General features: G+C 43.9%; 2 protein-coding genes across 14 annotated transcripts in view; one reads left to right on the top strand and one right to left on the bottom strand.

Moving 5' to 3' along the window:
• Positions 1–19,062, bottom strand: part of LEF1 (lymphoid enhancer binding factor 1) — a 126,731-nt gene extending 107,669 nt beyond the window's left edge. For 5 of the 9 annotated variants that reach the window (XR_006201785.1, XM_042935727.1, XM_042935729.1 and 2 more), the window contains exons 1-3: positions 17,296–19,061; positions 14,782–14,848; positions 13,213–13,346 (exon numbers count right to left, since the gene is read on the bottom strand). Coding sequence is in view for 8 of the 9 variants with exons in the window: in XM_042935727.1 (XP_042791661.1) it covers positions 13,213–13,346; positions 14,782–14,848; positions 17,296–17,511 (417 nt within the window). In the remaining variant the exon portion in view is untranslated. Of the gene's footprint in view, positions 1–13,212; positions 13,347–14,781; positions 14,849–15,999; positions 16,276–17,295 lie in introns of those variants that run through there. The other 4 variants (XM_042935730.1, XM_042935725.1, XM_042935732.1 and 1 more) reach the window with 4 other exon arrangements.
• Positions 19,063–21,744: 2,682 nt separating this feature from the next.
• Positions 21,745–26,995, top strand: part of LOC122217967 — a 132,614-nt gene continuing 127,363 nt past the window's right edge. For 3 of the 5 annotated variants that reach the window (XM_042935722.1, XM_042935723.1, XM_042935724.1), the window contains exons 1-2: positions 22,344–22,862; positions 23,214–23,314. In XM_042935722.1, coding sequence (XP_042791656.1) covers positions 22,861–22,862; positions 23,214–23,314 — 103 coding nt within the window. In that variant the 5' untranslated portion in view covers positions 22,344–22,860. Of the gene's footprint in view, positions 21,922–22,343; positions 22,863–23,213; positions 23,315–26,995 lie in introns of those variants that run through there. The other 2 variants (XR_006201784.1, XR_006201783.1) reach the window with 1 other exon arrangement.

Raw genomic sequence — 26,995 nt, 5'->3', positions numbered from 1 at the left:
TTATGCCCAGTCTCACGTGTAAAACTGAGATATTAGGGATATCATCAGGTTATTCTGAGAATCAAGTGAGCAAAAACATAAAAAGGACTCTGAACAGTTCCTACGTACTATGTACTCAAAACGGAGAGCTAATGTCTAGTCCATGGACTCCATGTTGAATGTTCAGAGAACTTCTAAGCTTAATTTCAGCTTTGTGATTCTCTATAAGCTTTTTTTTTTTTCAAGGGTCTCCATTTAAATATGGAATGACATCTGGTATTATTGCCCGATATTAGTGGGAATTCAAATTTTCTGCTAAATTTATTCCACAATCATCTGGAAAGTAACCTGCTCTATTCCAGGTAGTGTAACAGGTTCTAGGCAATAGAGATGAATAAAACAGGTGCTCTATCTGCAAGGAACTAACAACCAGTATGAAATACAGATGCAGAGACAGCCAACTATTATTAGACATGGTAACAGTTATGAAGAAGGTCCTGTGGGAATCCACAGGAGACAGCACTTAGTCTTAACTGGTGGTAGAATCAGGAGGGGCTTCATGAAGGAGGTACCATTTAGCCTGGACCTTTAAAGATGAACAAGATTGTGCTGGCAGGGAAGAGGGAGCAGGGCACTTCAGGGAGACCAAGATAAGAAATGGAAGATGGGGATTTGGGAAAGGGTTTAGGGTGTAGGTCTGGAAATGTAGGTGAATGGTAAGCTGCAGGGTAGGGCAGTAAGGAGACAAGCCTTGAAAGGTAGATGGTTCCAAAATGTGCAAAGCTTTGAAAATAATGCTGAAGAATGTGGGATTTATTCTGTAGTCAATGGAGGGCATTCCGGGAAGAAACCTGACCTGACTAGAAGAGAACTGAGTGCCAGTGGTCTCTATGAGGGCTAGGCAGAGAGAAGGTGAGCTCTGGGGCCAAAGTGCCCAATGTTGCTCTACTGCTTTCTCGGTTCGAGGCCTGTGCAGGTCACTTAGGTCATCTGAACCCCAGTTAAATTATTAAGCAGCTAGTGGGTCAGTGTTTTTCCAAACCTTACTTTAGGTAAGAATCAATAAAGTAACGTGTTCAAAGTGCATATGCATAACCTGCCTGCAGCTTCTGGTTCAGGACATCTGCAGAGGGGCCCAAGGATCTGCCTTTTTAACGAGAACCACCCCCCACCCCCGCCCAACTAGTAATTCAGATGCAGTCAGTCCCTGTCCCAGAAACACTACCAATAACACAGAGTACTGTGTATTTTTACAAATAGAACAGGTGGCAATCCATGTTATAGGTGAAGAAACCAAAGTCTAGAGAGAATAAGTCACTGGTTGAAGAGCACACAGTGTGCCATTAACAGAGCACTGGGATCCAGATCTTTGGACTCCACCAGCAGTACTCCGCTGCAACTCCCATCGTCGTATGAATGTGTCTTTTACCACTACTGTCTCTGGGCCACAGTCTGATCAGTCTATCAAGGCTTATGACTAAAGGGAACCACTGTGCCCTTCTTCCCTATTCCCTGGCTTGGCCAATAAAGTAGGAACTTGTGTTCTCTGGGCAACTCCCAGGAAGGCAGCCTTTTCCTCTCCCATCTCCTCATTCATTTTCCATAAGGCAGGACTACTCCTCTCTGGTGATTTGGAGAAAGAAAATGAGCAAGGGTAGATGACTCTTTTTTTCTCTCTTTTGAGGTCAACTTGTCCAAGCATGGATTTGTTCTCACCTCAAGTTCCACAGGAGATAAGCTCCCAGCCTCTGTTAGGGAAGTCTGTGGCTCAGTGATGTGTTCAATTTGGGGAAGTCAAAGGAAGTCCAAATTTATGTCATAGTCCAAGCCACATTCGCCAATCCAGTCTTATTAATAAATAAACTGGGGGCACCTGGGTGTCTCAGCCGGTTGAGCATCTAACCAGCTTGGGTCATGATCTTGCAGTCTGTGAATTTGAGTCTCATGTCGGTCTCTCTGCTGTCAGTGCAGAGCCTACTTTGGATCCTCTGTCCCCCTCTCTGCACCTTCGCCACTCATGCTTGCTCTCGCGCTCTCTCTCTCAAAAATATGTAAACATTAAGATATATATATATAAACAGGGGCACCTGGGTGGCTCAGTCAGTTAAGTGACTGACTTTGGCTCAGGTCATGATCTCACAGTTGGTGATGGGTTCGAGTCCCACGCTGGGCTCTGTGCTGACAGCTCAGAGCCCGGAACCTGTTTCAGATTCTGTATCTACCTCTCTCTCTGCCCCTCCCCTTGCTTGTGCTTGCTTGCTCTCTCAAAAATAAATAAATTTAAATGCACACACACACACATATTTATGTGTGTGTGTGTGTATATATATATGTATATACACTATATATATACATATGTATATATACATATATACATACATATATGTATGTATATATGTATATATACATATGTATATATATATACACTAACAAACAAACAGATACTCTGCTCTCCATCTGTCTGACTTCTTCATTAGCACTGGACTCATTCTTAACCAGAAGAGGCATAAAAATTATCAGCCTCAAAACACCAACCATAACCAAACCTGAATATAATCAAATACATACTTTTAAATATGGACTTAAAATAAATATTCTTTTTTTAAGGTTAAATTGCAATGTTGGGTTAACCCCAACTTAAAAATAAGGTGCATTCACTCATTGCCTTTAATTCTGCAGTTCTACTTCTAGCAATTCATTTCAAGGAAATCGAATCTGTGCAAAGATTTAGTTAGAAAACATGCACTTTGGGGAGCCTGGGTGGCTCAGTCAGTTAAGAGTCCAACTTTGGCTCAGGTCATGATCTCATGGGTTCGTGAGTTCGAGCCCCATGTCGGGCTCTGTGCTGACAGCTTGGAGACTGGAGCGTGCTTTGGATTCTGTGTCTCCCTCTCTCTGCCCCTCCCCGGTTCATGCTCTGCCTTTTCCCTCTCTCAAAAATAAATAAACATTAAAAAAAATTAAAAAGAAAGAAAATATGCATCTCATCACAATGTTGCCGAAGATAGGGAAAAATGTGACTTCATCTGAATGTCTTCAACAAGACTGATTACATAAATTAGGCAATCATTAAAAATGATGTTAGGTGCAGTTAGGGGCGGCTGGGTGGCTCAGTTGGTTAAGCATTTGACTCTTGATTTTGGCTCAGGTCAGGATCTCACAGTTCAGTTTGTGGGATTGAGCCCCACATTGGGCTCCTTGCAGACAGCATGGAGCCTGCTTCAGATTCTCTCCATCTCTCTGTCCCTCCCCAGCTCTTGTGCTCTCTCTCTCAAGGTAAATAAACTTAAAAAAAAATGATGTAAAAATTATATACTGTATCTTGGTGGGAAAATAAAGCAAATTACATAACAGTATATTATGTTCCCATTGCCATAAACATATAAAATATATATTTATATATGTGCATAGGTACAGTAGAGGTCTAAAAGGCTACATAGTGAGTTTTAAGAGTGATTGCCTCACACAGTGGGATTCTGGGAATTTAATATTTGTTATTCCTCTTGCTTATTTTACTAATTTCTCTAGTGACCATGGATTGCTTTTTTTAATAAAAGTATTCTATTTTCATAAAACATAGTGAAGCATTAATGAAATTTCCAATAAAATCAAAGTAATAACTGCTTTTCTATTTTATATTTTAACCAATATTACGATTCATTTAATAAGTGTTTTATGTTCTGAATGGCAAACGTGGCTATTTTCAAAGAAAATAAACACCTCTTTCTATCTTAAGGGAGGGCACTGACTCCACAACTCCATGGGGATCAGAACACCCACCTACAGTTTTTAGTCAGGACTAAAGAACAGCATCTGGCTCAAAGCAGTCATTTTTTTCAAAAGGGTAAGTGTTTTTCCTTTCAAAAAATAAAATAAAATCTTGAGTTTTAATGTAAAAATTTTAATGTATACAGACAAATGAGCAAACACTAATTCAAGCAACGTTTGGGAGACTTAATTCTTTTCCCAACCTTGCTAGTTAGCTAAACTGGTTAGCCCAATGCAGTAAGCAGTAAATAATTTTTTACTTCAGTACTTTTGGGTTTATTCCAGACTTTAAAAAAGTCTCACTGTTGGAGTCACAGACTAAGTCTAACACACTTGAGACAAGATTATAGTACCTTTTTCTTGATCCAAGTCATCTGAACCAGTGCACCAAGATGATATGTGATCATAATTATGAGATATAATATTTGCCGTTAAAAATGGAAGAATTCTTTGCCAAGAAAGCTGACTCCATGTTGAAATATATTTAACATTCACTGGGTTTTATTTAGAGAAAAAGTAAAGTCTTAAAAGGATGGAAGCTGGAATTTTCCACAAGGCTAGAAAATCACTGATTTCTCCTTGCTGCTGGGCCAACACATCCCCTTGGACCTGATCCTTTTAGGTGCCAGGAAAGCTGGAAAGATTTAAGTTAGAAGAAAATTCAAAGGGGAAAAAAATAACTTGCCTGTCATCCTCTACATTCACATGGCTCTTAGATCTCCTCTATATAATTTTTGCAGTGGAGAGAAGAAACTTGGCTCCTAAAGGATTAAGGGGAAAAGTCTCCTAACCAAAAAATATTCTTACCTCCATCCAAGGAGTTAAGAGTTATCTGGCAATTTCATATCAAATATTAGAAGGATATGAGATTTTTCATGAATATGAAATTTAGAAACCTGCTCCTTCACACATCTCATTCTCTATGGTGCTAACAAGAAAAATCACATGCTCTCCTAACATGACTAGGGAGAAAAAGGAACCCAAGAGAAGAAAGCCACTTTGGTAAGGGATGTAATGACAATTCCCAAAATTTTTATTTATGCAAGATTTTTCTTTTTTTGTTCTTTTTTTCCCAAAAGTTTATTTATTTATTTTGAGAAAGAGAGAGAGAGTGAGGAGGAGAGAGAGAGAAGGAGACAGAGAATCCCAAGCAGGCTGGGCACTATCAGTACAGAGCCCAATGTCCTGACTCACAAACCCTGGGATCATGACCTGAGCCCAAGTCAAGAGTCAGACACTCAACCAACTGAGCCACCCAGGCACCCCTACACAAGAATTTTCTACAGGTGAATGTAAGGCCTTCACTCAGTGTCCAAATTTCAGGTCAGCACAGTGGCATGATAAAAACCAAACACTTCTTCCTTTTCTCAGGAGCTTACTAGGTAAAGTCAAACACCCCTTGTGGCTACAGCATTCCCAGCAGGTGGGGGTCCAGGCACTGGCTTATACCATCTGACACTCCTGCTCTGTTCCCTTAGCTAGTAAACCAAGTACTTTTACAGGCTTTGTGCCACCTAAATTTCACATCAACCACATAAAGCAGGCAAGAAATATTAAAATTTCTCATTTTATAAATGAGGAAACAAAGGCTGATGGAGGTTAAATACCTCCCCCCACGGCTTTGGGAAAGAATGAAGGACTTGGGACGAGACCTCAGGTCTCTGACATCTTACCCAGTACTGGTCTTACCCCACAGGTTTGCCTTCACAGGGAAATACCTGGCTCTACCTAACCAACACTCAAATATGTTGTTCTCAACATCACAGAAGGACATAATTTACAGTACACATTGGCCTAGAAAATTCCGCAGTGATAATGCCACATATATTTAGAAGGAACACACAAAAATTTTTAATACCTGTAAATACCTCAAGTTTTACTGGGAAAAAAAATGGTTCTATCTGGGAAACAATAAAAATAAATTGCATTAACCATATGATACTAAAACATAATTGAAGACGATTTTCTATTACTATTATATTTCTATCTCAAGTATCCTTTTGAAAAAAGTGCTTCTATCACCTCTTTTTCTTCAATTAAGTTTCTAGAACTAAGTAAGAAAGTACTTCTTGTGACCAGTCCTCATATGAGGGTCCAGTCCCATTCTTTTTCATTCTTGCAGCAAGCTCCCAGCTGGCTGTTTTTAGCAGTTACTTGGAAACTTAACAGTCTTTAAAGAGCGACTTTGATTTTCTTATTAAAGACTCTAGCCTAATGTTCTCTCTCTCTTTTCACTGATGCAACAAATCAGAGAAAAGATAAAATAATAAAATACTAAGGATTATTTAGCGGACAGTTTTTGCTTTTAACATAGCATTTGGTTTGATAAAGAGAGATCACTTGGAAATATCCAAAAAACATACATGAAAAATTTCTAGTGCATTTTTTATTCAGCAAATCTACTTACGTGTCTATTCAATGCTAGGCTGAATGGAACTATCTCATAATTCATCAGTAGTCCTTGATCAATTGACCAGCTGATCAACTATCATCAACAGTGGATAGGTTTTACTGCAGAATTTTTCAGGATTGAAAAAAAAGGACTTATAAGTAGGTATTAGTATGTCAGCATTTAAAAATTTGCTTTGGTAACTGTTTCATTAAGAAGCTGACAACATGAAAGGAAAATTAAAGCTCCACTTGAGCCACTCCTCCTTCTAGATTATAGAGCCTTCCCTTCAGCTACCCCTCATGCAACCTTTCTCTGTGCTAAGTAAAATTGCAATAGTCCTCTTTCTTAAAGTGAACATAACATCAACAACAAATTACTATGATGAGGATCAAAGCCTGATTCTGAAAAACCATCAAGTTTCATATAGAATTATGTGTGGACATAGCTCAAAACAATGGCCAACAATTAAAAGTTTTTTAGCGTCTATCTGCCCCTGGTTAGCTGCAAAAATAAAACACATTTCTAGACTCTCTGTGACGCAACATCTCTGCCAGTCATATTTCTCCTACAGATGGGAAAAAGGGGACAGGTAGTAGGCAAAACTCTTGTTTGCTCTGTAATGCCCTTGCAATATTCCCCATAAAGATTGAAGACCGGTAAGTACCACTCCTGAGAGCTTTGTGAGTGATCTACACATAGCAAGTAGTTAATTTCAGCAGGTTTACAAGTTTAGTTTGAGTGGGTATGGTGTATAAAGGCATCATCTTACGGAGATTTTAAAATCCCCTGAACGATCCAAGTAAAATACAATACTGGCCAAAGAAATATAATAAATATAATTTAAAAAAATAAAAAATAAAAAAATAAAATCCCCTGAACATCCTCTTAGTCTGCAAATAGTCCCAGCTAGACTGGCTACATTGTCAAAATCTCTGGAGTGAGCAATCCCTGTTTCCTTTCCATCTTCTCTACTCAACTGCCCACTCTTCCTGTCAAGTCAGTGTATTTCAATATCCCTCTCTTTCTGCCCCCACGCCCCACCCAACCTTTGTGGTTCGTCTCTAGGTCATTTTCTGGCTTTACTTCTTCAAATTTTATAAAGATTGAATCGGGGTGCCTGGGTGGCGCAGTCGGTTAAGCGTCCGACTTCAGCCAGGTCACGATCTCGCGGTCCGTGAGTTCGAGCCCCGCGTCAGGTTCTGGGCTGATGGCTCGGAGCCTGGAGCCTGTTTCTGATTCTGTGTCTCCCTCTCTCTCTGCCCCTCCCCCGTTCATGCTCTGTCTCTCTCTGTCCCAAAAATAAATAAAAAACGTTGAAAAAAAAAATTAAAAAAAAAAAAAAAAAAAAAAAAAGATTGAATCACTTACATGCCTAAAATGACTTAAGAGCTTATAGAAAAGTGTACAATTCCTATACTGTGACTTCATAAGGTCATAATTAATATTGAAAAGCCATCATGATCTAAAATATATTTTAAAAAGTATTTAAACAAAGTCCAGTGGCTGCCTTTTCCAAATGAGTAAGGACCTATCAGGACAGTACAAAGCAGTACTAAGTCTCTTGACTGCTACAGTATTAGCTTTCTATAGACTCTCTGTTTGGCATTAACCACTTAATAATATTCAAGATACACAAGTTTTAAATGAATATCTACTTTTTAAAAAACCTTCACTCCCATGATAGCAGCACCTATATAACGCTGAACTTTACTTTTGCCAGGGAATAAAACATATGTGCTTTTCTGCTAACCCACGGACAGTGCTGGCTTATCTATTTTGAAATCAAAGGGAAACCAGTTTTATAAAATTAATGTCTATAATACATAAATGAGGAACAAAGGGGTCAGAGAGTTATGGAATGATCTACTGCCTAAAGAAATGTCAGTCACATAAACCAAGAATGGTTCTGCCTAAAGAACTGATAGGATTGGTTTAAAACAGCAAAACAACACAACAGGACTCAAAAAGCTACACAATTTTCTCGACTGATGTTATGAAAGAATACTTGTGAGGCTACAAATTCAAGTCCAGTTGAACCCCATTGTGAGGTCCAATCTCGGTCCTGGTAAATCGTACATAAGTCTCCAACCACAAGATCGACTGAATCAAAATAATGGGGTTGATGAGAGCAACTTCAGGACCTGTGTGGGGGCAGGAGAAGAGGTACTTCGAAGAGCAAGATTTTCTGCAGGATGGCTCAATGGTCTTTAGTTTTAGTGAAATTGGGTTGTTCTCTTATTTTTATGAACGAACAAGAAATTTCTAGTCAGGGGCGCCTGGGTGGCTCAGTCGGTTAAGCGTCCGACTTCGGCTCAGGTCACAATCTCACGGTCCGTTGAGTTCGAGCCCCGCGTCGGGCTCTGGGCTGATGGCTCAGAGCCTGGAGCCTGCTTCCAATTCTGTGTCTCCCTCTCTCTCTGCCCCTCCCCCATTCATGCTCTTCTCTGTCTCAAAAAGAAATAAAACGTTAAAAAAAAATTTAAAAAAGAAATTTCTAGTCATTTTGAAAAAAATATAGCTGAATAAAGATCACACGTTGGCTGCACGAGTGATGCAAGTACGGTATTAGCTACTGGAGGGTCAGATGTAGGTAGTATGGCTCCCTGGAACGCCTGAATAAGCAAACCATTTGGTCCTGAGATAGCTCAGATACATGAATGGTAGTTGCGGGGGAGTAAGGTGTCGCATCAGCTTCCAATTATTCAGACTAAGATCCTTCCCTGCTTTGTAGCATTACAATTAAAAATGTATCAAACGAAAGAACTAGAAGAGTTTGAGGGCTCTGGGGAATTTCCCCACACATTCTCCTGATACACACATTCAAATTTGAGATAGAACCCATCTTCTAAAACTTAAATTCTCCTGCACTTCAGGTAAAGAGGCAAATTTAATGTACTTAGCTTCGGAAAGTATGCAACTTAGAAAATTGAAAATAATTTCTCACTAAATCAAATTAAGTAGCTTCTTGTAAGGTGAAGACACCCCACCTTAAAAACCTTGCTCAAAATATAAGCCACAGTCTCCCTCCACTCTTGAATTATTACTTCTGTATTTTCAAAGCTATTCAGCAATGCACAGTGGTATAAGTGTAAGCTTACAGATAAGCGTAAGCTTACTTAGTTCCTAATTCAAGATGTAGCAATGACGAAAATCAATTTTAAGCTGTTTGTGAGCAAATACAAACATGGGGGTAGGTTATCACAAAGTCATAATAGATACCTATTATATTCTGTTCATCAGAAATCAAAATGATGTTTCTCTTAAGGTAAAAAAAAAACAAAACAAACAAAAAAAAACCATACAATAGAACGGAGATGCTCAAACTAATGAAAAAAAGATCCCCTGAACATTTTAATAGCAATGTCTACTAAAAATTAAAAAAAAGGAAAGATGAAATGCAAACATAAACATCGTCTTTTCCCACCTAAAAATCCATCCTGTGTGAGCACAAAGAAACAATGAAGTCAGCAGCACGGTGCTGACCAGGTGTTACTGCGGTAGGTCGGTGGGTCCTACAACCCAGCTGTAACATTTGCTGTAGCTCCCCACAAGACGTCTGCTGCTTTTCCCTCCCATGCATCTGAAGAGAAATGAGATGCTTCTCTTCAGAGGTGTTAAAAACTTGGGTAGCCTATGGGACAAATGTAAGTCTGACACCTAAGATTAATAACCACAGTGCATTATGCCAAAGGGAACTTTCACTATGTTGAAGCCAGCCAAACCCCCTGCTCACATGGTATTCAGGGTATTCAGGCACGCAAGTGCCAGGACCCAAAGGAGGTAACAAAGTATTTTTTTCTTTTAATACTTTACCATTGGCCTAGAGGGACTGCCATAAATAAGACTCAGAAAAAAAAAAGGCTTGGGAGTATGCTTTTAATAAATTCTCTAGGGTCCTTGTTCTGAAATACTTAACAAGCTTCAGCATCTTCTTACTCTCTATGAAAACGACCAACTCAAGCCAAGGTTTACTGTGCTTTAAGAACTGACACCAAATGTGTTATTATTACAGGTGTTTTCTTATTAGGCCTGATTTATTTGAATTGAGAATTCGCATTTAAAATTCTTTGAGATACTCATTCATAATATTTCTGATATAAACACACTTCTAAGAATTCCAGTTCTGAAACATGTAACTAGCCAGTTAAAATTTCCCTTCAGAAGGAAAAAAGCTGGATTGCCAAAGGTGGTTCACTTGAGTAGGTAATACTGTACTTAGGCCACAGGTAAAAGCTGTGTAAGCATCTTATGTCAGTATTTGTCTAAAAAAGAGTAAAACGCATATAGAATTGTTAAAATGAGCTATCAACAGAAACACATCTGTGCGTGCCAATTGGCCTTAGCTGATAATCTCTGGATATGTGCAGGTTCCTATAAAATGGAAGATTCTGTGTGAGGAAGGGGCGGTCAGGGCCCTCCCCCACCCCCAGATGTTTTTCTAGTCCTAACACCTGCGGGCAGCAGATGCCCGTAAACAAGCAGTTGTTTGTAATGCAAATGCAAGTAACAAGGATTCCTTGGGGCTACCCCCACCTTCAGCTCAAACACAAATGGTCACCCAGCTCCTGACACCCTAGATGAAAACTTATCACTGAGAATGTCAGTTACACAAACACTAAGTCCTACTAAGGAGAGAGTTAAAGAGCAAGAAGGCAGAAAGCGCGGTTAGGGGTGAATAAGAGAGGCTGCTTTCCGGTTAAAGTGTTTTGGATCTCAGACACATTAAAAACAGCTGCTAGGTATTAAAAACCGAAGACTGCAACTACCCTTAAAAAAAAAAAAAAAATGGACATAGCCTTGTGGTTAAAACTGAAAAGCTTCTATAATTGTGCAAACTGCAGAATATCGCAACAAAATGTGCCTAAAATAAACAGGTCCTAAAATATAACAGAATACACCAAAACAGCAGGTAACAAGGTAAGGTAACTGTTTCCTAACCACACCCCTTTCCTCCAATCTACACCCACCAACATTTATTCTGGCCACAAATCTTTCCTAAACAACGAATGACTGTTCAACTCACTGACCTCAAAATTTTAATACGTATACTAACAATACTTTCTATCAGAATTTCAAAATTATTAGTATTGGCGGGGGTGAGGGTGCGTGCTGCATGCTGGAGACCTAAAGCAGAAAGTGTTAATTTAAAGAAAAGAAGGTTAATTTTCAATATGCTTAGGGATAATTTATCTGTATCAGATTTTTATTATATTGACTTTTAATAATTTTCGTTTTGAAAGGAGAAGTGGCTGAACTAAAGAATAAATCCCACAAATACTTATTAAGCATTAATTGTGTTTACAGCTGAAAAGTGTAAGATTGTTTTAGGGGTTATCTTCTATTGTTACCAGTGCAGAGACTATAATTTAGATTTGTCAGAAAGATTATTTGTTGTTCTAAAAAGACTTTCAACAGAAATCTTCAATTATCCCTTATCTAAAACATATTCTCCTCCTTACCATCCAAAAAAACCCCAACAAAACAAAATAGCTCAACGATAAAAGAACTATCTGAGATGTCTGCATATTTAGTTCAACAAATACAAAGTCACCTACAAATTTTAAAACTCAGAAGCATTTATACTTGGAGTGGTCTCTAAATATTAAACTGTATTTGCTTAATTAGTTAATATACTTTTTAGTCAGGAGATTCGTATGTATCACACAGACATCTCTATCATCAAATATTTGAAAAGCCTTTTAAAATAAAATGTGAAAACTCTATTTCATATAACAACCGTCACAAGTTTGCCAAGATCACCATTTTAGCTGCTATATGAAAATTAGAAATATCTTATTCCCTACTTGAAAGTTCAAATATCTTTTGGAAATTTATGGAAAAATAATTACATTAACTTCTAAATCACAGTGCCCACATATATCTCATATACCTCTCGTTCTAACAATCAAAGACTACAAATAATCACACAAATACTATTTGTTCACAATTGATTCTTCTCTCTGCTCCTTTGCTGAATCTTCTAGATCCCAGAGGTATTAATACCAGTACTTTCCCCAGATGTCTGTGATTTTTTTTTCCCCCACTTAGTGGAAGCACTGGACTAATAAGGCAAAGACCATAGGTTCCATTTTCACGATCCTGGATTTCTCTCCCTAGAGGAACAGACTAAACCCCTAATCCCCAAGACCCACACATACATGTTCTTCACTGGGGCTTAGGTGGCAGAGGGAGAGTAAGTCTGAAATAGGGTAAATACACTGATGGATCAGTGAAAATCCATCACTACCACACAAGGGACTATTCTCTGGGAGAACTCCAATCACCAGTACATTTCACATTCACATACTATACAAGTTACCCTTTAGGTGTTTTCCTACTGTATAAAGGAGGTTTTTGCTTCCCAACAAAGAAAAATAGCATCAAATAATGTATCTGAAATTCTTCACAGTGTTAAACATTTGCATAATGTAGTTATAATGCCACTGCATTTTTTAGAACTTGAAAAGTTAAGTGAGCCATGAGATAAAAAGAACAATTTTCATTAGGATTATCTTCACATGATACTTTCTCAACAACTGACAATAGAGTAAAAATACCTCATCCCCACCTGACCCCCAACTGATTTGTTAAAAAACATAGGGTAATACAATAAAATGAAACACTGTTTTAAAAGCTGAAGTAACATTCTAAATGTTCAACTACAAATGAGCTAAAGTAGTTCTGATTCTAGATGGTTTATGAGCAGTGAAAACTATACAGTACTTAGTTAATTGAAAAATTAAATCAATTTTCTCCTGTCATCAGCATAAAAAGCACAATACTCATAAAATCATGAATTTGTTGACTTAGCTTTACTTGATTTCATGATAACTGGAGCTCTGTTATTTATTAATCTTAACCAATAAGCCAAAAGCTAAAATTCCAAGAGCAAGACATCAAAGGTAGTAAGTACTCTTTCAAGGCAGCCATTCTTCACAGCAGGTCTTATTTAGTAATGACCAGTCACATATAATGAGAGTATTTCTAAAGTGTTTTAAAAAACAAACATTTTGCTAACATACAAATTAACTTCCACTTCTGAAAATAATTTGCAACATCAGCATGTTACTCACTGTTCTTGGGATGGGTGGAGAAAGAGATCCATTTGACATGTATGGGTCATTATTCATATTTGGCATCATTATGTACCCAGAATAACTTGAGTAGGAGGGTCCCTTGTTGTAGAGGCCTCCATCTGGATGCTTTCCTGAGAGAATTCAAATAACAATCAATGATGCATTGATTTCCTTTTTATATCACTGTATTTTCATCTGAAAATCTAACAGTTCTATGACAAATCAGACCTTATACAAAAGACTTGTTTACAAAATACTGTAACTGGATTATTATGCTCTATTTTAGATTGACAGTATTTATTCTCTTAAATGACTTAGCAGCGAAACAGATGTTTTAAAAACATGTGGTTCAATTTACTTCCACTACTGACGGGTGTTTTTACAAAAATAAGTGTTATTCATCTTACTTAATTTGCTCTAAAACTAACAAACTGGACCAAGAAATACAGGCACAGGGAAAAAACACACACAAATCTAAAGCTATATTATAAACATATAAGGCCATCTGGCTACACACACACACATACACACACACACACACACACACACACACACACACACACACACCTGAAGTTATGCTCCACCGTATCGGCAAACTCAAAAACTCTACCCGTGATTGTAGATTTCTAGAAAATTTCTAGATTTTATCAAGAGAAAGAGTTGTGTCTAGTACATGGACAACTAATCAAATTTATAAAGGATTAACTCCAGGAGACTTAATTTTATGTACTACACCATTCTGCCAAAGAAATTTGTGTGTGTTTACTATATACATTTCTTCTCTTTAATCTGTATAACTACTTTGTAGCTCAGAAGAAAGTCTGATATTACAGTTCTCTTCCCTTCTCCTCCTGGCTGACATATTGTATGCATGAACACTTCATTCTGGTCAGGCCGACTGTAAGTAAACTGGAGAACAGAAATGCAGACTATTCGAAATGAAAACCCTACAGATTATTTTAAAGTCACAGGGAGCTCTCCTTAAATCTAAAAAATATATGCAATTTTTAAATTTTTGAGCAAGAATTAGAAATGGGGAGAAAGTCTAACATGTTCCATATGCAAAGTTCCTAATTTTAAGAATAAAGTTTTATATTTTTACAAGTTAGATTCGATTTACTGGGCCATATTCAGTCCGTGCATTCACTGCCTGCCCTCTCACTGTAACAAGAAATAGCAATTTTAGAAAGGAAAATCCATTTGAAACTATTTCTTGTTGGAAAATAAATTGGTGTAGACTGTCACTCTATAACAATGCAGAAAAAAAATAAGCCAATTAGAACTTTGGCTAAAATAAGGAAAAGAGGAAAACTTATTATAGACATTTCCTCTTCCACATACTCTGGAAGCCAGCTAAAATCCAAAGGCCCCTAACTCCTTCAAGACAATTTTAAAATTATGTAAATATACATTAGACATAGGCAGTAAGTTTGCTGGATTCTTTCCCATTTTGTTAAAATAGTGTTATTTTATTAAAATAGCACAGTCACATCATATCCGATACACCTATATTCACAAATTGCACGTGAGGTTATAAATTTGGGAAAAGTAGAATTAGTGTCTTACCGTCATCAGGGTGTTCTCTGGCCTTGTCGTGGTAGGACTCCTGAGAGGTTTGTGCTTGTCTGGCCACCTAACAGCAAGAACCCCCATGCCCCCAAAAGAGAAAATCAACTTAGAGTTTGTAGTAAGTGTGTGTCCACTGGTAATTCAAAGGACGAGGACTGGGTGCAAGTCAATGTACCCATTTTACCAATCTAAGAAGGATAGGCTAGGGTTGAGAACGGGGAAATCTTTTGCTTTTTCTTTTCAACACAAATTTTTCGGTGACTATTATCTACCCAGGACTAGAAAGTATAAAGAATGATAAGAACAATAACAATATAGTAAATCTGGGAAAGACCCACACGGTGCTGATTGCTACAATGCATCAAGGCTACTTGGACACCTGACATGACAGGAGTTGGGGCTTAATGGGGTTCATCCTTTCGATAGCTTCCTTAACCACAGTTCACTTCAATCAGTACTGATTAAAATCGGACTGAAATATCATTTTACAACTAAAAGTACATTTTAAATAGAAACTATGCACTCACAGATGGAGGTCTTAAGGCAACTTGTCCCAAGCAAGTCCCAGCAGGAGCCCCCCACTCCTTATAACCTACCATGGCAGGCTGAGTGCAAGCCGACAAGAAAAAAAGTGAACTATTTCTGTGGTTAAAGGGAGGAAAATTTGAGAGTTGGGTTATAAACATCTAAAAGGTAGCCCAGCTAATATCAATTCTGGTAACCACCATCCACCCAGCCTCAACCACGTGCAAATCAGTGGTATTACCCCTTCACCATCTTCCCTGGTCTACCCCGTGCCCACTTACCACCACAGCAAAGATTAATAGAGCCCTAATCCCTGGGTTCTATGCTTCAAGCTGCAGAGCCCTTCTTTCCAGAGCAGAAACGCAAAATGTGAAGCGGGTGGCAAATTTATTCATGGAATAAGGAAGGACAAGCAAAATGAGCAGAAAGAAAAAAGAGGCTGTTCTACAAATACAAGCTTGGCCTCTAAGTGTTTTTTGGACATTACTTGGTTCCTTGGCCATATGTCCTCCCGGTAATCTTCTACCCCCAATACATAGTCACAAACCTTTTAAGTGGGGTTTGGTGTACCCTAGCTCCCTTCCTGACCCCCCCTCAAATTGGCATGTTGGAATCAAAGATTCGAGGATAACGAACACCTCTGTGTGCTCCTAAGAACCCAGGCCCCCAGCCTTCCAAATGCATACTCACCCCTGCCATTGGGATACAGAAGGTAACTCTGAAGTGTTCTTAATCGTGTTGTTTAAAACCAAAAATGTCCCCGCCCCCAAAACCACACGCTTTCTTTTTGGGGGCAGAAGGATGCCATTTAAGGGAAAAGGGTATACCCTCTAAGTTTCTTTGGAGGGAAAAAGCGTTGGTGAAATCATTTGAGTGTTAGGACTTTTCTACCGGATTTCCTCCAAAGCGTTTCCCAGTTGTTAAAAGAGGGTGGCCAGTGTAGTGTCGGGTATCAGGGTCCATCCGCCCACCACCCCCACCCCCCCTTCTGAAACTCCCTGCCGCCTGAAATAGCCCTTCCGCGCGGTCCCGCTTGCGGCTTTCTCTTGCCGGCACGCACGTGTCTGTATTTACTCTACTTGGGTTACCTGCGCTATCGCCCGCAGCGGGCCAGGAGATCAGATAAAGCGCTTTTCACCCTTCCCTGTGTGGGTGCCCTGGCTTCCGCCACATCTCGACTTTCTCCTTTTTTTCTGCATAGATTTAAGGCCTGATCCAGGCCCCAAACTACCCCAAATATAAGCGCTTTTTCACTTTAAGTGACCGGGGTTGGAGAAAAGCAGTGTTGGCGGCGGCACTGGGAGGCTTCCCGCCCTGTGGTGGCTCGGCTCGGTGCGCCCACGGCTCCCTGCAGCCGGCCTGGGCGCTGGGACTCCGGCAGCCGCAGAAACCCCGGCGCGCGCCCCCTGGGCCGGCCGGCTCCACGCGAGCCCCGCTTCGCGGCGGTTGGGACCGCCCCGCCTGTCCTCGGCCCACGCCCGCCTCCCCTTCCTTTCTGACAGCGGCTCTGCTCGTCTCTACCTAAGCCTTTGGTGGTTTAACGCACTTTTGCAGACATCTACCGAGAGAGATAGCGGGTGCACTTTATTTTCCGTCCTACGGAAGAACTTCTCAGCGTTGTTCAGACATCCTCGCTTTAATGCATCGCACCCTCGCAACCCCACTAAAAAGTCCGCACGCAAGACGTTAGGGGTTAAGGGCAGCTTCTGCTGCCCACAAACCAACAATTCAGTCATCGAACCTCAGAACTGACCCACTTGGAGTAACCTTCGCTGCACTTCACCTCCCACCGACACCCACACCCCCACACACGAAGAATGTTGGCCGGGAGGCCCATCCACCCCCCCCCCCTCCCAAGCCCCCACTCCAGCAAACGGAGGACCTACTCGGGACCCATCAGTCGACGCTCCCACAATCTCCGTCCCTCCTCTAATTTTCCCCGGGACCCGCCACGCCTCTCGGACCTTAGGGCAGCGGCCCGCTCACCTCGTGTCCGTTGCTGGCCGGGATGATTTCAGACTCATTAACCAAGGAGGACTTGATGTCGGCTAAGTCGCCTTCCTCTTCGGGGTGACTGATCTCGGCGAAGATTTTCTCCTTCTGAGGATCGCCCTCATCCTTGAAGGGGATCATCTCGTCGGTGGCGCAGAGTTCCGGGTCTCCCCCGCCGCCGCCGCCGCCGGCCCCGGAGAGTTGGGGCATCCCGACCACTCGGTAATCTCCGCTCCGCTGGAGGAGCACCCGAGGCGACAGCAGGAAAGACAGGGGATCAACGAAAGAGGAAGGAGAAAAAGGAGATCTGGAAGGATGCGTGAGGGCGAAGAGCGGGCGGAAATGGGGCCGGCAGCCCGCGGCCGGAGCAGCTGCGGCGGTGCCCGAGCCCCGGCGGCCGCCCGCGCCTTCCCGCTCCGCGGATACCGGCGCCTGCGCCCGCCCTCGAGGCCGAAGGGCACGGGGCTGCTTAAGGCCGCTACAGCCGGCGCCTCTGGGGGCGTCTGCGCTGCGTGGCGCGTGCTAGGCTAGGCTGCCCCGGGGGCCACCCCACGCCCCCAGCGTCTCCAGGGTCTGCGCGCGGAGGACGCCGGTTCCGGTGGAAGCACGACTCTCCCAAGTGCAGAGGAGGGTCCGTCGGCGCGTCTCTACGCAAACCTCTCCACCCTAGCTTCCCCGGTTGCCAATTTGGGAGTTTGTTTTCCGAGAAAGGAGGCAAGCTGGGCAAAAAGACTCCGTTTGCCTCAGCAGAGAAGGTACAAGGAGAATCAGAAGATAACGAAAAGTCCACTTCCTGGAGGATAAAAAAAATTAAAGAGCCACCCGGTTTGGAGATGTCCGTTTTAGAGCTTCTTATTTCCTTCCCTTTCGCTTCGGTTTTCCTTCTCCAGGCGCATTTAATCTGCTGGAGGAGGAGGAGGAAGGAGGAGGAGGAGGGGGAGGAGGAGGAGGTGGTGGAGGGGGAGGAGGAGAGAAGAGAAAGAGAAGAAGTTTGCCAAGAATAAAGTTTGTGCGGGCGAGCGCTGGGAGTCGGCAGTGGAGGGTACGGCGGGGTCTCGGGGATTCACAGCAGGGGCCTCGGACCCATATGCTTCTGCGTGGAGCTCGAGCCGACACACACACACACACAGCCCGACCCCTCTTTGTTCCCGGCTCGAGTTTCTCAGTCTGGCGCTCTCGCTCGCCGCTCTCCACGCCTCCGCCGGGCCGCTCTGTCAAAGCAAAGAGCTGCACCTTCGGGTTCGCCTGGCCGAAGGGACGGGGGGGGGGGGGGGTGCCCTGAGCTTGGCCGCGTTCGAGGCTCCGGGTGCGTCCAGGCTCCTCGGACCGAGAGTGCTCAACCCGAGTCCCTCCTCCGCACCCTGCCCCGCAGGTGAGCGGCTGCGCCTCCCCACTGCTTCTCCTCCTCCCGCGCCTGGCTGGCGCTGAAAAGCTACCCACTTGCGTCGCTTCTCCTCCCCCTCCCCTCCCCCGCCTCCAGCTCTCCTCGGCCGCCCGCTGGGGGGGGGGGGGGGGGGAGAACGGCGAGAAGGAGGTGGTGATTGAGGACTTTTTTTTTCTTTTCCCAGAGCCTGTAGGACGAGTCCTAGTGCTGTGTGTGTGTGTGTGTGTGTGTGCGTGCGCGCGCGCGCGTGCGCGCGCCTAGAGGAAAGAATCAGGCAACTTGCTGAGAGAAGGAAGGACCCAGCGCTTCCTGTAACCCACGAAGAAGCACCTTTTGCCCGCGTGAAATTGACAAGAAATTCTGCTGGGAAGGTTTAACTTCAACATCTAAGTATCCCCTCTCTTGTCCCACACCCCCCCAACCCCGACCTTCCTCTGCAAGTCTCTCCCCCCACCCTCTTTCCCGCCTCCCTCTCTCTTCCTCCCTCCCTTTGGCAGGGCTACGAAGATGAAAGAGAAGCCGCCGCAGCTGTGATCGACACCACATTGATAGATGCTCTGACAGGGCGGATGAGGCGGGAATTGGGGACAGAGAGAAGGAAAAGGGGAAAATATAACAGACATTGCTCAACTAAGAGAACGGAAACAAGAAGGACAAGGAAGAGAGTTGTGGGTTTCCGAAAATATAATGTCAAAGGACAAGAGAACGCATGCTAGCAAAAATTAAATCTCCAGGCTTACCGAGAAAAATAGGACACAGAAGAAAAAAAACTGAAGACTGGATCTTAATTACCGCCTTTTAAAACAAGATCTCTTTCAGTACATCCTCACCATGGGATGTACAGAGAAAGTTGTGCTAGGTTTCTCGTGGAATTTAGGAGATACACACCACAGTGTATGGGAACCAAATAGAGAATGAAAAAACAACCCAAGGAGGGAGAGAGAAGGCAAAAGGACCCAGGAGTGCGATGCCAGTAGAGGGAGGGAGGACCGGGCAGTCTCTGGCACCTCGGGCTGCGCACTCAAAGAGACTCTTGAAGATGCAAATCCGAATCCGACCTCAAAAATTCCCCAACCTCCACCATCTCTTTGATGCATTTTGTACAAGGACAGAACTTTTAAGGAGATGCTTTGTGAAAGTTACAGTATAAGTGAAGCTGAAGTTTGAAAACATGTTACATTTTGTTCCTTGGCTCTCAACCCCCCTCAGTTAAAAATCCAGGCAAAATTATTATACCCAATACACTAGCCATCTGTAAAACCTCAGAACAGTAAACAAGCAGGGAGAAATGTGTCTCCATCTACCTTAAATTGAAAATAAGGAAAACACTACAGAATCAGACGTTAGCTCTATTTTATAGGAAACAGTCATGCAAGGATCCCTCTTTTCCCCCGGGGGAAAATTGCAAGCTGCTGGACATTGTATAAGTAAAGACCTTAACAGTGCTCAAAATGAGCACTTAAAACTTTGCCTACTGCTAACTACTTCCTAGGGATGGGAATTTACTAGGAAGCAATTTTTAAAAACTATCATTTAAAGGGTTCAGTTGGTCACATACAGCACTGTCAGTTGTCACACATATTCTATCTGCAGGGATTGGAGCAAAATTAAGGGGCTGGTGATGGGAGCCAGGAAGAGTAAAGCATTAAATACACTTTAAATGCTGACAATGCAAAGCCTTAGAGAAGAAAAACAAAAAGAATATTCTGCTGTTAAAATGTGTCTGTAAGATAATACTGAAAAGATTGGCAAGAAACCCATTTTTTAAATTGGTGGCAGTAGTGAACTTGTCTTGAAGTTATGCATCAATGTGAGTGCAAAGTACTAGGGCTGTAAACATGTAGCTATGACATTAATACCCTCTGTTCTAAAAGAAATATGGGAAAGCAAAGTCAAAAGTTCTCCCACAAATGTGCCAATTTGGCTGATAGGAAAAGAACTGGGAAATGCAAGTTTCACTAAAGTAGCCAGAGTAGAGGTTCCTTTGCATCAAAATGTTGAGGAGGGGCGGGGCGGGGGGGGCAGCACACAGAATGGACAGAGGATATTTTCTGGAAGCCAAAAAGATATTAAGTGGCAACTCCTACATCTCCCTGTTTAAGTGTTACAACTAATTCGAATCCCATTTTCTCCTTCATGTTAATTATCTGGACTCCCGGAGTCATTTGGAGATCCCGTTCAGGTGTCCTGGGGATTAGAAGCTCGAGAAGATGGGGATTTGGGGAATAATAACTTGTGGGAACTGTTTACTTGAAGGGCCGAGGGTAGGTGGCTGTGTTTGGTACTTTTCGGTAACCCTCTCCTATGGAAACATTGTTTCTAACGAAATCACCGAGCGCTTTGCTCTGTTTATGTGGCTGTTTGTCCTCCCCGAGGCGTGCGGGTGTTGACTGTCCCTAGCGTTGTTGCTAATCTTGAGACGGGCTGTACTTAAAGGGGGCTTTACCAGAAAACATTCACCCAAGTATATTTGAAGGTTTGTCTGAGAAGGAGGTTGACATCTCCACGTGAAGTCTGTCTCTCCTGGGGCGGGTGGATGGGGGTTGGAAAGCAGGGGCACTCAGGAGGGGTGCAGTAACCCCGGCAAGAAGTTCCTTCTCCTCTAACAGGTTCGGTGATGTTGCAGGCAAAGGCATTTCTGTCGCCGGGAGGTCTTTTCTAATTCGTGTGGGGGCTGCTATTACATATGCAAGCCGCCGCTTTGGGTGCACAGTCCGGGATGTGGTGGGTGCGGCGCGGGAGAAACACCGCCGCCCGCCGCCCCCTTCCCTCGGATGTAGAGGCGGGTTGTTCGTGTGAACTCGAGCGAACGACTAGAGGTTGGCTGTTGCAGGTTCACTCCTTCAGGATGTGGGTTTCAGGGGGCGTTTTGATGTGATTTAATTCCGACCGTGAAACAATTGCTAGGGGCTGGCTGTATTGCTGTTGGTTTTTCCCCTCTTGGTGGCTTTGGTTGGTTTGGGTTTAGTTTGGGAGCGAACAGTGACTTGTTTTATATCAACACTTCCCTCGGTGCCGGGCGCCGTCGCCGGCGCTGCGCGTGGGGGACGAGGCGCCCACCCGGGGCCGGAACCGAGGAGAGGGGGGAGCGGAGACGGGCCTCGCAGTCCGCAGGGTAAACGCGGCCCAGGCCCCCGCGGGTGCAGACAGGGGAGCTAGAATGACCCCCACTCCCACCAGAGACCCCTCCCCCCTGGCGATTTTGCTGCCAAGTCGACTCAGCTACAGACACTCAAGTGAGTCCTTAATTACAGGGAGGAGAGAAAAAGCGCGGTGCCCTTCAGAGCCCTCTCCGCCCCCTCGGTCCTAACCCCCCGCCCAGACTCCGGGTCTTCCCCTTTGTGTGGCCTGGAGTCTCTCCCAGCTACAACTTTGGTGGGATCCCAAAGGAAGGAGGTGGCGGGGGCCTACGGAAGAGGATGCTCGAGGGGAGAGCAAGGACGGGGAAGAAGTAGAAAACGAAAACTGTGATTCCAGGGACGGACGGAACTCTGACACCCTCGATTCCCCACCCTAGCTTCGCCAGAAGACTAAAGCTGTGGGCACCTTCAGTTTAACGGACTTGGCGGGGGCGGGGGGCGCGAGGTAAATGGCAGTTTGCATCCCAGGGGTTCTTCCGCCTCTTCTGGTCTCCTCCTCAGACCGACAAACCCAGCCCCCTACCCGCCGGGTAACTCCTGGGACCGTGAAAGAGTCGTTCCCAAATTCGGGGCCAAATTCGGGACGTCGGGGTGGCAGCCGCGCCCCCGCACAGCCTCGTGGGGCCCGCCCACGGAGCACCCCGCGGCCGCCCGCGCGTCCAGCTCTCCGGTGCCTTCTCCCGCGCTCGTGCGGGTGCGGGCCGAGCTCGGCGTCCGCAGCTCGCTGGATGGGGGGCCGGGTCGTGCCGAGGCCACATCCCATCCTCCTGTGTGGGACCAGCCGGCCCTCTGCCACCCGAGAAGCGAGGGCTCACATCCCGGGGCCGTCCGGAGCGAGAGGAGTCAAGCTGGGGTGATCGCGGACAGGAACGAGGGGACGAGGAGCAGAATGGGCCTGAAAGAGCCCCGCCACGCGCCCTCGCGGGGGGGCTCCGCAATGCGAACCCCTGTCAACCGCCGCAGGGACGGGGGCTCCGGCGCAGAGGCACCGGCCGTACGTCTGGAAGGGGGAATCCCCAGTACGGAGTGGCATGGATGTGCGTGCTGGGATAAATGTGCAGAGGCCACAGGACGGCTCGCCTAGTGGGCTTGGCGTAAAATGCTTTTCTCTCCGGTCTGAAAACTTTTCTCAGGCGCCTTAACTTGGCGTGGGGACCGGCCTCCGGCAGCGGCGGCCCGCCCCTTGGGCCCCTCCCCTCCACAGCTGGTCCCCTCCGCCCGCTCGAGCAGGGGACGCGCGCGGGACACCAGCGCGGAGAGGCCGCCTCGCGCGCGCGAGCCGCGCCTTATATCCGCGGAGGGCGGCGCCTGCGCAAGGCCCGGCTCGGCGGCAAGGCCTTTGAAGTCGTGGCGGCTGCCGCTTTCATCCTTTCTTTTTTCCCTTGCAGGCCCCTTTGTGTGACTAAATTTGGCAAGAGTATGGATCCGAGCCAGTCTTTCCACGTGTGCTCCCAGCTCCCAGCTGAGAAGGCCAAGGGTTCTCTTCCGGGTAAGGAGACAGGGAGAAAGATCAAAGAGTTTGGGGAGCTGGATCTGAAATGTGAATTGAAAATAAAAATCAAGCCTGGACACATTCCAGTTTCTAAAGCAAAACCAACCCTCAGCAGAGGCCGTCTCGCTATGACTCCCCTTCTCCCTCCACTCCTTTTTACTCTTCTCTCCCTTTCCCCGCAACCGTTCTTGAGCACATGGAATAAAATAAAGAGGACATAGGGAAACATTTAGTTCCTCCAGATTTTGTCTTGCAGTAATTTTTATTAGGGAAAATATCTTGTTCATAATTACTGTTATGTGAAGCCGAATTTCTTGAGCCATAAATATTGTCTTATTGCAGTATGCTTCACACTTTCTTCTGTGGCTACATTGGGAAGAGAACGTTGACAACACCTGTGTACATGTTCGTCGTGCATGGTGCTTCTTTTGCTACACACGATATGATGCACTACATAGTTTTTTCCCCACAGAAGTGAGATCCTGCAAAAACAATGCTAATATTTTTTTTTATCAGAGCACTATCTATCTGGGGTCTATGGTTTGAAATCCTCCTGTTGACAGACTTCTGAAATCTTTTCCTACAGGCCACTAGCTAGAAAGTTTGTCTTTATAGTTTAAAAAAAACCACAAGGCTCCTTTTGGAATACACTACTTGAGCAGTATTCTGTTGTTTTAGAAGCAACGCAATATGACGAGACTGCTTTGAAATAGTGTAATGCGGGGTTGGAAATCCTGGTTCCGTGGTGGGCACCACTGCTGTCATGCCATGCTGTGCTGACCTCAAGCAAGCCATTTCCGGTCTTTCTTTCTGCAGAATGGGTGTAATAATGGCCTACTTGACAAGATTGTTGTAAGAATTCAGTGAGGTAATGCATGTGAAAGTAGGAAGCAAAGATGATTCTTCAGGAGACCTGTAAGTTGCAACACGAAAACGTCTAAGGCACTAGAAGTCTCTACCACAGGAGTAAATGGGGATGGTCTCACACTTGCTCATGTACTGCTGTGGCCATCTCCATATCTGCAAGTTGTGTTACAAAGGCACCAAAATCATCGTAGCATTTGTTACCCCTGGAAGTGTGATGAGAGAAAAAACATTGCAGGGAGAGAGAGAATGTGATTTACCTCTGCCTCATGCTTGTGATGGGTTCCTAATGGATAGATAAGTGGATGTAGACAAATGATACTGGGAATAGAATATTATTTTGGGAGGCATTTGACACAGCTCATAATAACTCTGAGACCTTAGTAGTATGATGGTCTATGAAAGGGTTAACATGTAGCACGTATAGATAAAACACTCAAAACAACAACATTAAGAACGCAGAGGGGAGTGACTAGAAAGGTGTGTAAGAGATGTTTCTTGGGACTGAGTAAATCCCATCAGAATTTACATTTCAGCATAGAATGTGATTACATAGCTCAGACTGAGGCATCTTAAGTTTACAAGGCAATAAAGGTTATGGCTAGAGCTGGGTGTGTAGCACTGAGGGCATTTAGCTGAGTGTGCTTCATTTGTGATCTTCCCTAACTTAAGATAGCCCCTCCGATGGAATCATTTCCTGGGCTCCACCTCCCAGTATAAGCTTTCCAGTGAGACCTGTGTACAGAGTGATGAAAGCAGGAGTAAGGGGGTGGTTTCCAGTGTTCTGGTTCTAGTCTCCTACTGTGGCCCAAGGCTGCCCAGGTACCAGTCCTCCTGAGATACTCTATCTCTTTGGGCTGCCTCCTGCTAGTAGCAACACTCAGATCTTGCAAATGGTGTTGAAGGAGCTCTATAGCAACAGGGGTGGGAGGGTGGGGGGTACTTATGTTCTTCCTTTCACCCTTAATGGATGCAGCCATTTTGAAATTTATTTTTGGCTGGAAAAAGAACGTGGACCAAGGCACTGAGGATTTTATCTTGTTTTGGGGGGCAATGGGGAGGCCCTGAAAATACTTAAGGAAAACCTGGGGCCCTCTGTTGAGGAAAATAAACTCTCTGAATGGGGAGGCATGGTTAAAGGATTTTCTTATTTTTATAAATCTGTTTCCTCAGTGGATATGGTAATGAGGTGTTTCTTGAATCGAGGTAAATGCACCTCTTAAGATGGGTGGCCTCTGTAGTCTTTTCAGGCCTCCTGGGCTGTAGGAAGCAGGGCCCTGGGCTCTGTCAGCATTGAGCCAGAGTCTAATCCCTGGTCTGAGGCGAGAAGCCAAAGCCACAGCCTTCTTGCCTGAAGGCAAGGGCAGTACCAACAGAGCCATATGGAGATTAATGAAGAACAAGGTCATTAGTCTCATTGTTTATCCAGTTACTCACAGCACAGATTTGTGTAAATTTCAGCTACCGCGGTTGCAGTCTGTCTTTGATGTGTGTAATCTATACATTTTAGTGCCCCAGGAAAGTGCCTGACAGGAACTACATCTGATGCCCAGAAAACACATCTACACAGGCACAGTGAAGCATGTTGAACAATTTTCTAGTGAGTTCCGTCAAAGTAAATAAACCAACCTGGATGGTCAGGATGGTGCCTCCTTTTTATCATGATATAACTTTTAGGGGTCCTTGTGATTGATGTGTATTTGTTTCCACTTGAAATGGAGTACCTACTTAAAACCTTCATTTACCTCTCAGAGGAGAAGGGACTTGGCCTATATCACATTTGACCTTAGGGCATCTGGGTAGCTCAGTCGGGTTAAATGTTTGGCTTCAGTTCAGGTCATGATCTCATGGTTCATGAGTTCAAGCCCCACATCAGGCTCTGTGCTGATCGCTTGGAGCCTGGAGCCTGCTTCTGATTCTCTGTCTCCCTCTCTCTCTCTGCCCCTCCCCTGCTCATTCTCTCTCTCTCTCTCTCTCTCTCTAAGAATAAATAAACATTAACAAAATTAACAAAATCATTTGACCTTGAGGATACTTTCTTTTTTAAAGTACTTCTGTCCATAAAAACAGACTCACTGAGTGGAGTTATCCAGGCTAATATATACATTTATCCAGAACACAGCTTCTAGTTTTTTAACTCTGTCTTGGGTGTGCAGCTATGCTTAAACTGAGAATTAACAATTATTGGAGTAATTCAGAAGGTAGGCTGAGCCAATGCAAATAGTTTAGGCTACAAAATTGTCATCTGGCTCAACTGAACACTTTTCTCTGGCAGAAATAAAGCTAATTTGCCTGATCTGAATTTGACTTTTAAAGGTCCTCTGATCCCCTCTGCCAATTACAGATCTCAAGCCCACTTCCCTTAGGTTAACTTGGCAGAAAGCAAGGGACAGAGATAAATTACTATGCTATGAAGTTAGACAATGATTTTTGACTGCCAGTTCAGATAACTGCACACAATCCCAAATATATTTTGAAGCTTGAATGATCCAGATATTTGACCTTTGCTGTTCAAATTCTCTGAATAATTTTTAGATTATTTTCCTTTGTATTTCAGGAACAGCAAATCTCCAGTGGCTGAGGCAAACAGACCTCGTACAATCTCTCTTGCACTCCTTCAGTAGCCTCCAGCTGGTTTCCGGCTTCCCCTCTTGCTGTGTTCCATGCATGCCCTACAACAGTCCATGCATCAGAGAGCAAAGTCATCCTTGAACAGTTCCTAGTGTGTGGAGGAAGCTTCCAAGTTGCCATCAATGCACTCCTGACTTCCTCTCCTATTCCTTGTTCACTGCTCTCCAGTACCCGGCTCTCTGT

This window comes from Panthera leo, chromosome B1 (assembly GCF_018350215.1).
Source record: "Panthera leo isolate Ple1 chromosome B1, P.leo_Ple1_pat1.1, whole genome shotgun sequence".
Classification (NCBI taxonomy): domain Eukaryota; kingdom Metazoa; phylum Chordata; class Mammalia; order Carnivora; family Felidae; genus Panthera; species Panthera leo.
The sequence above is the reverse complement of the archived record's forward strand: the minus strand, read 5'-3'. Positions and strand labels throughout refer to the sequence as shown.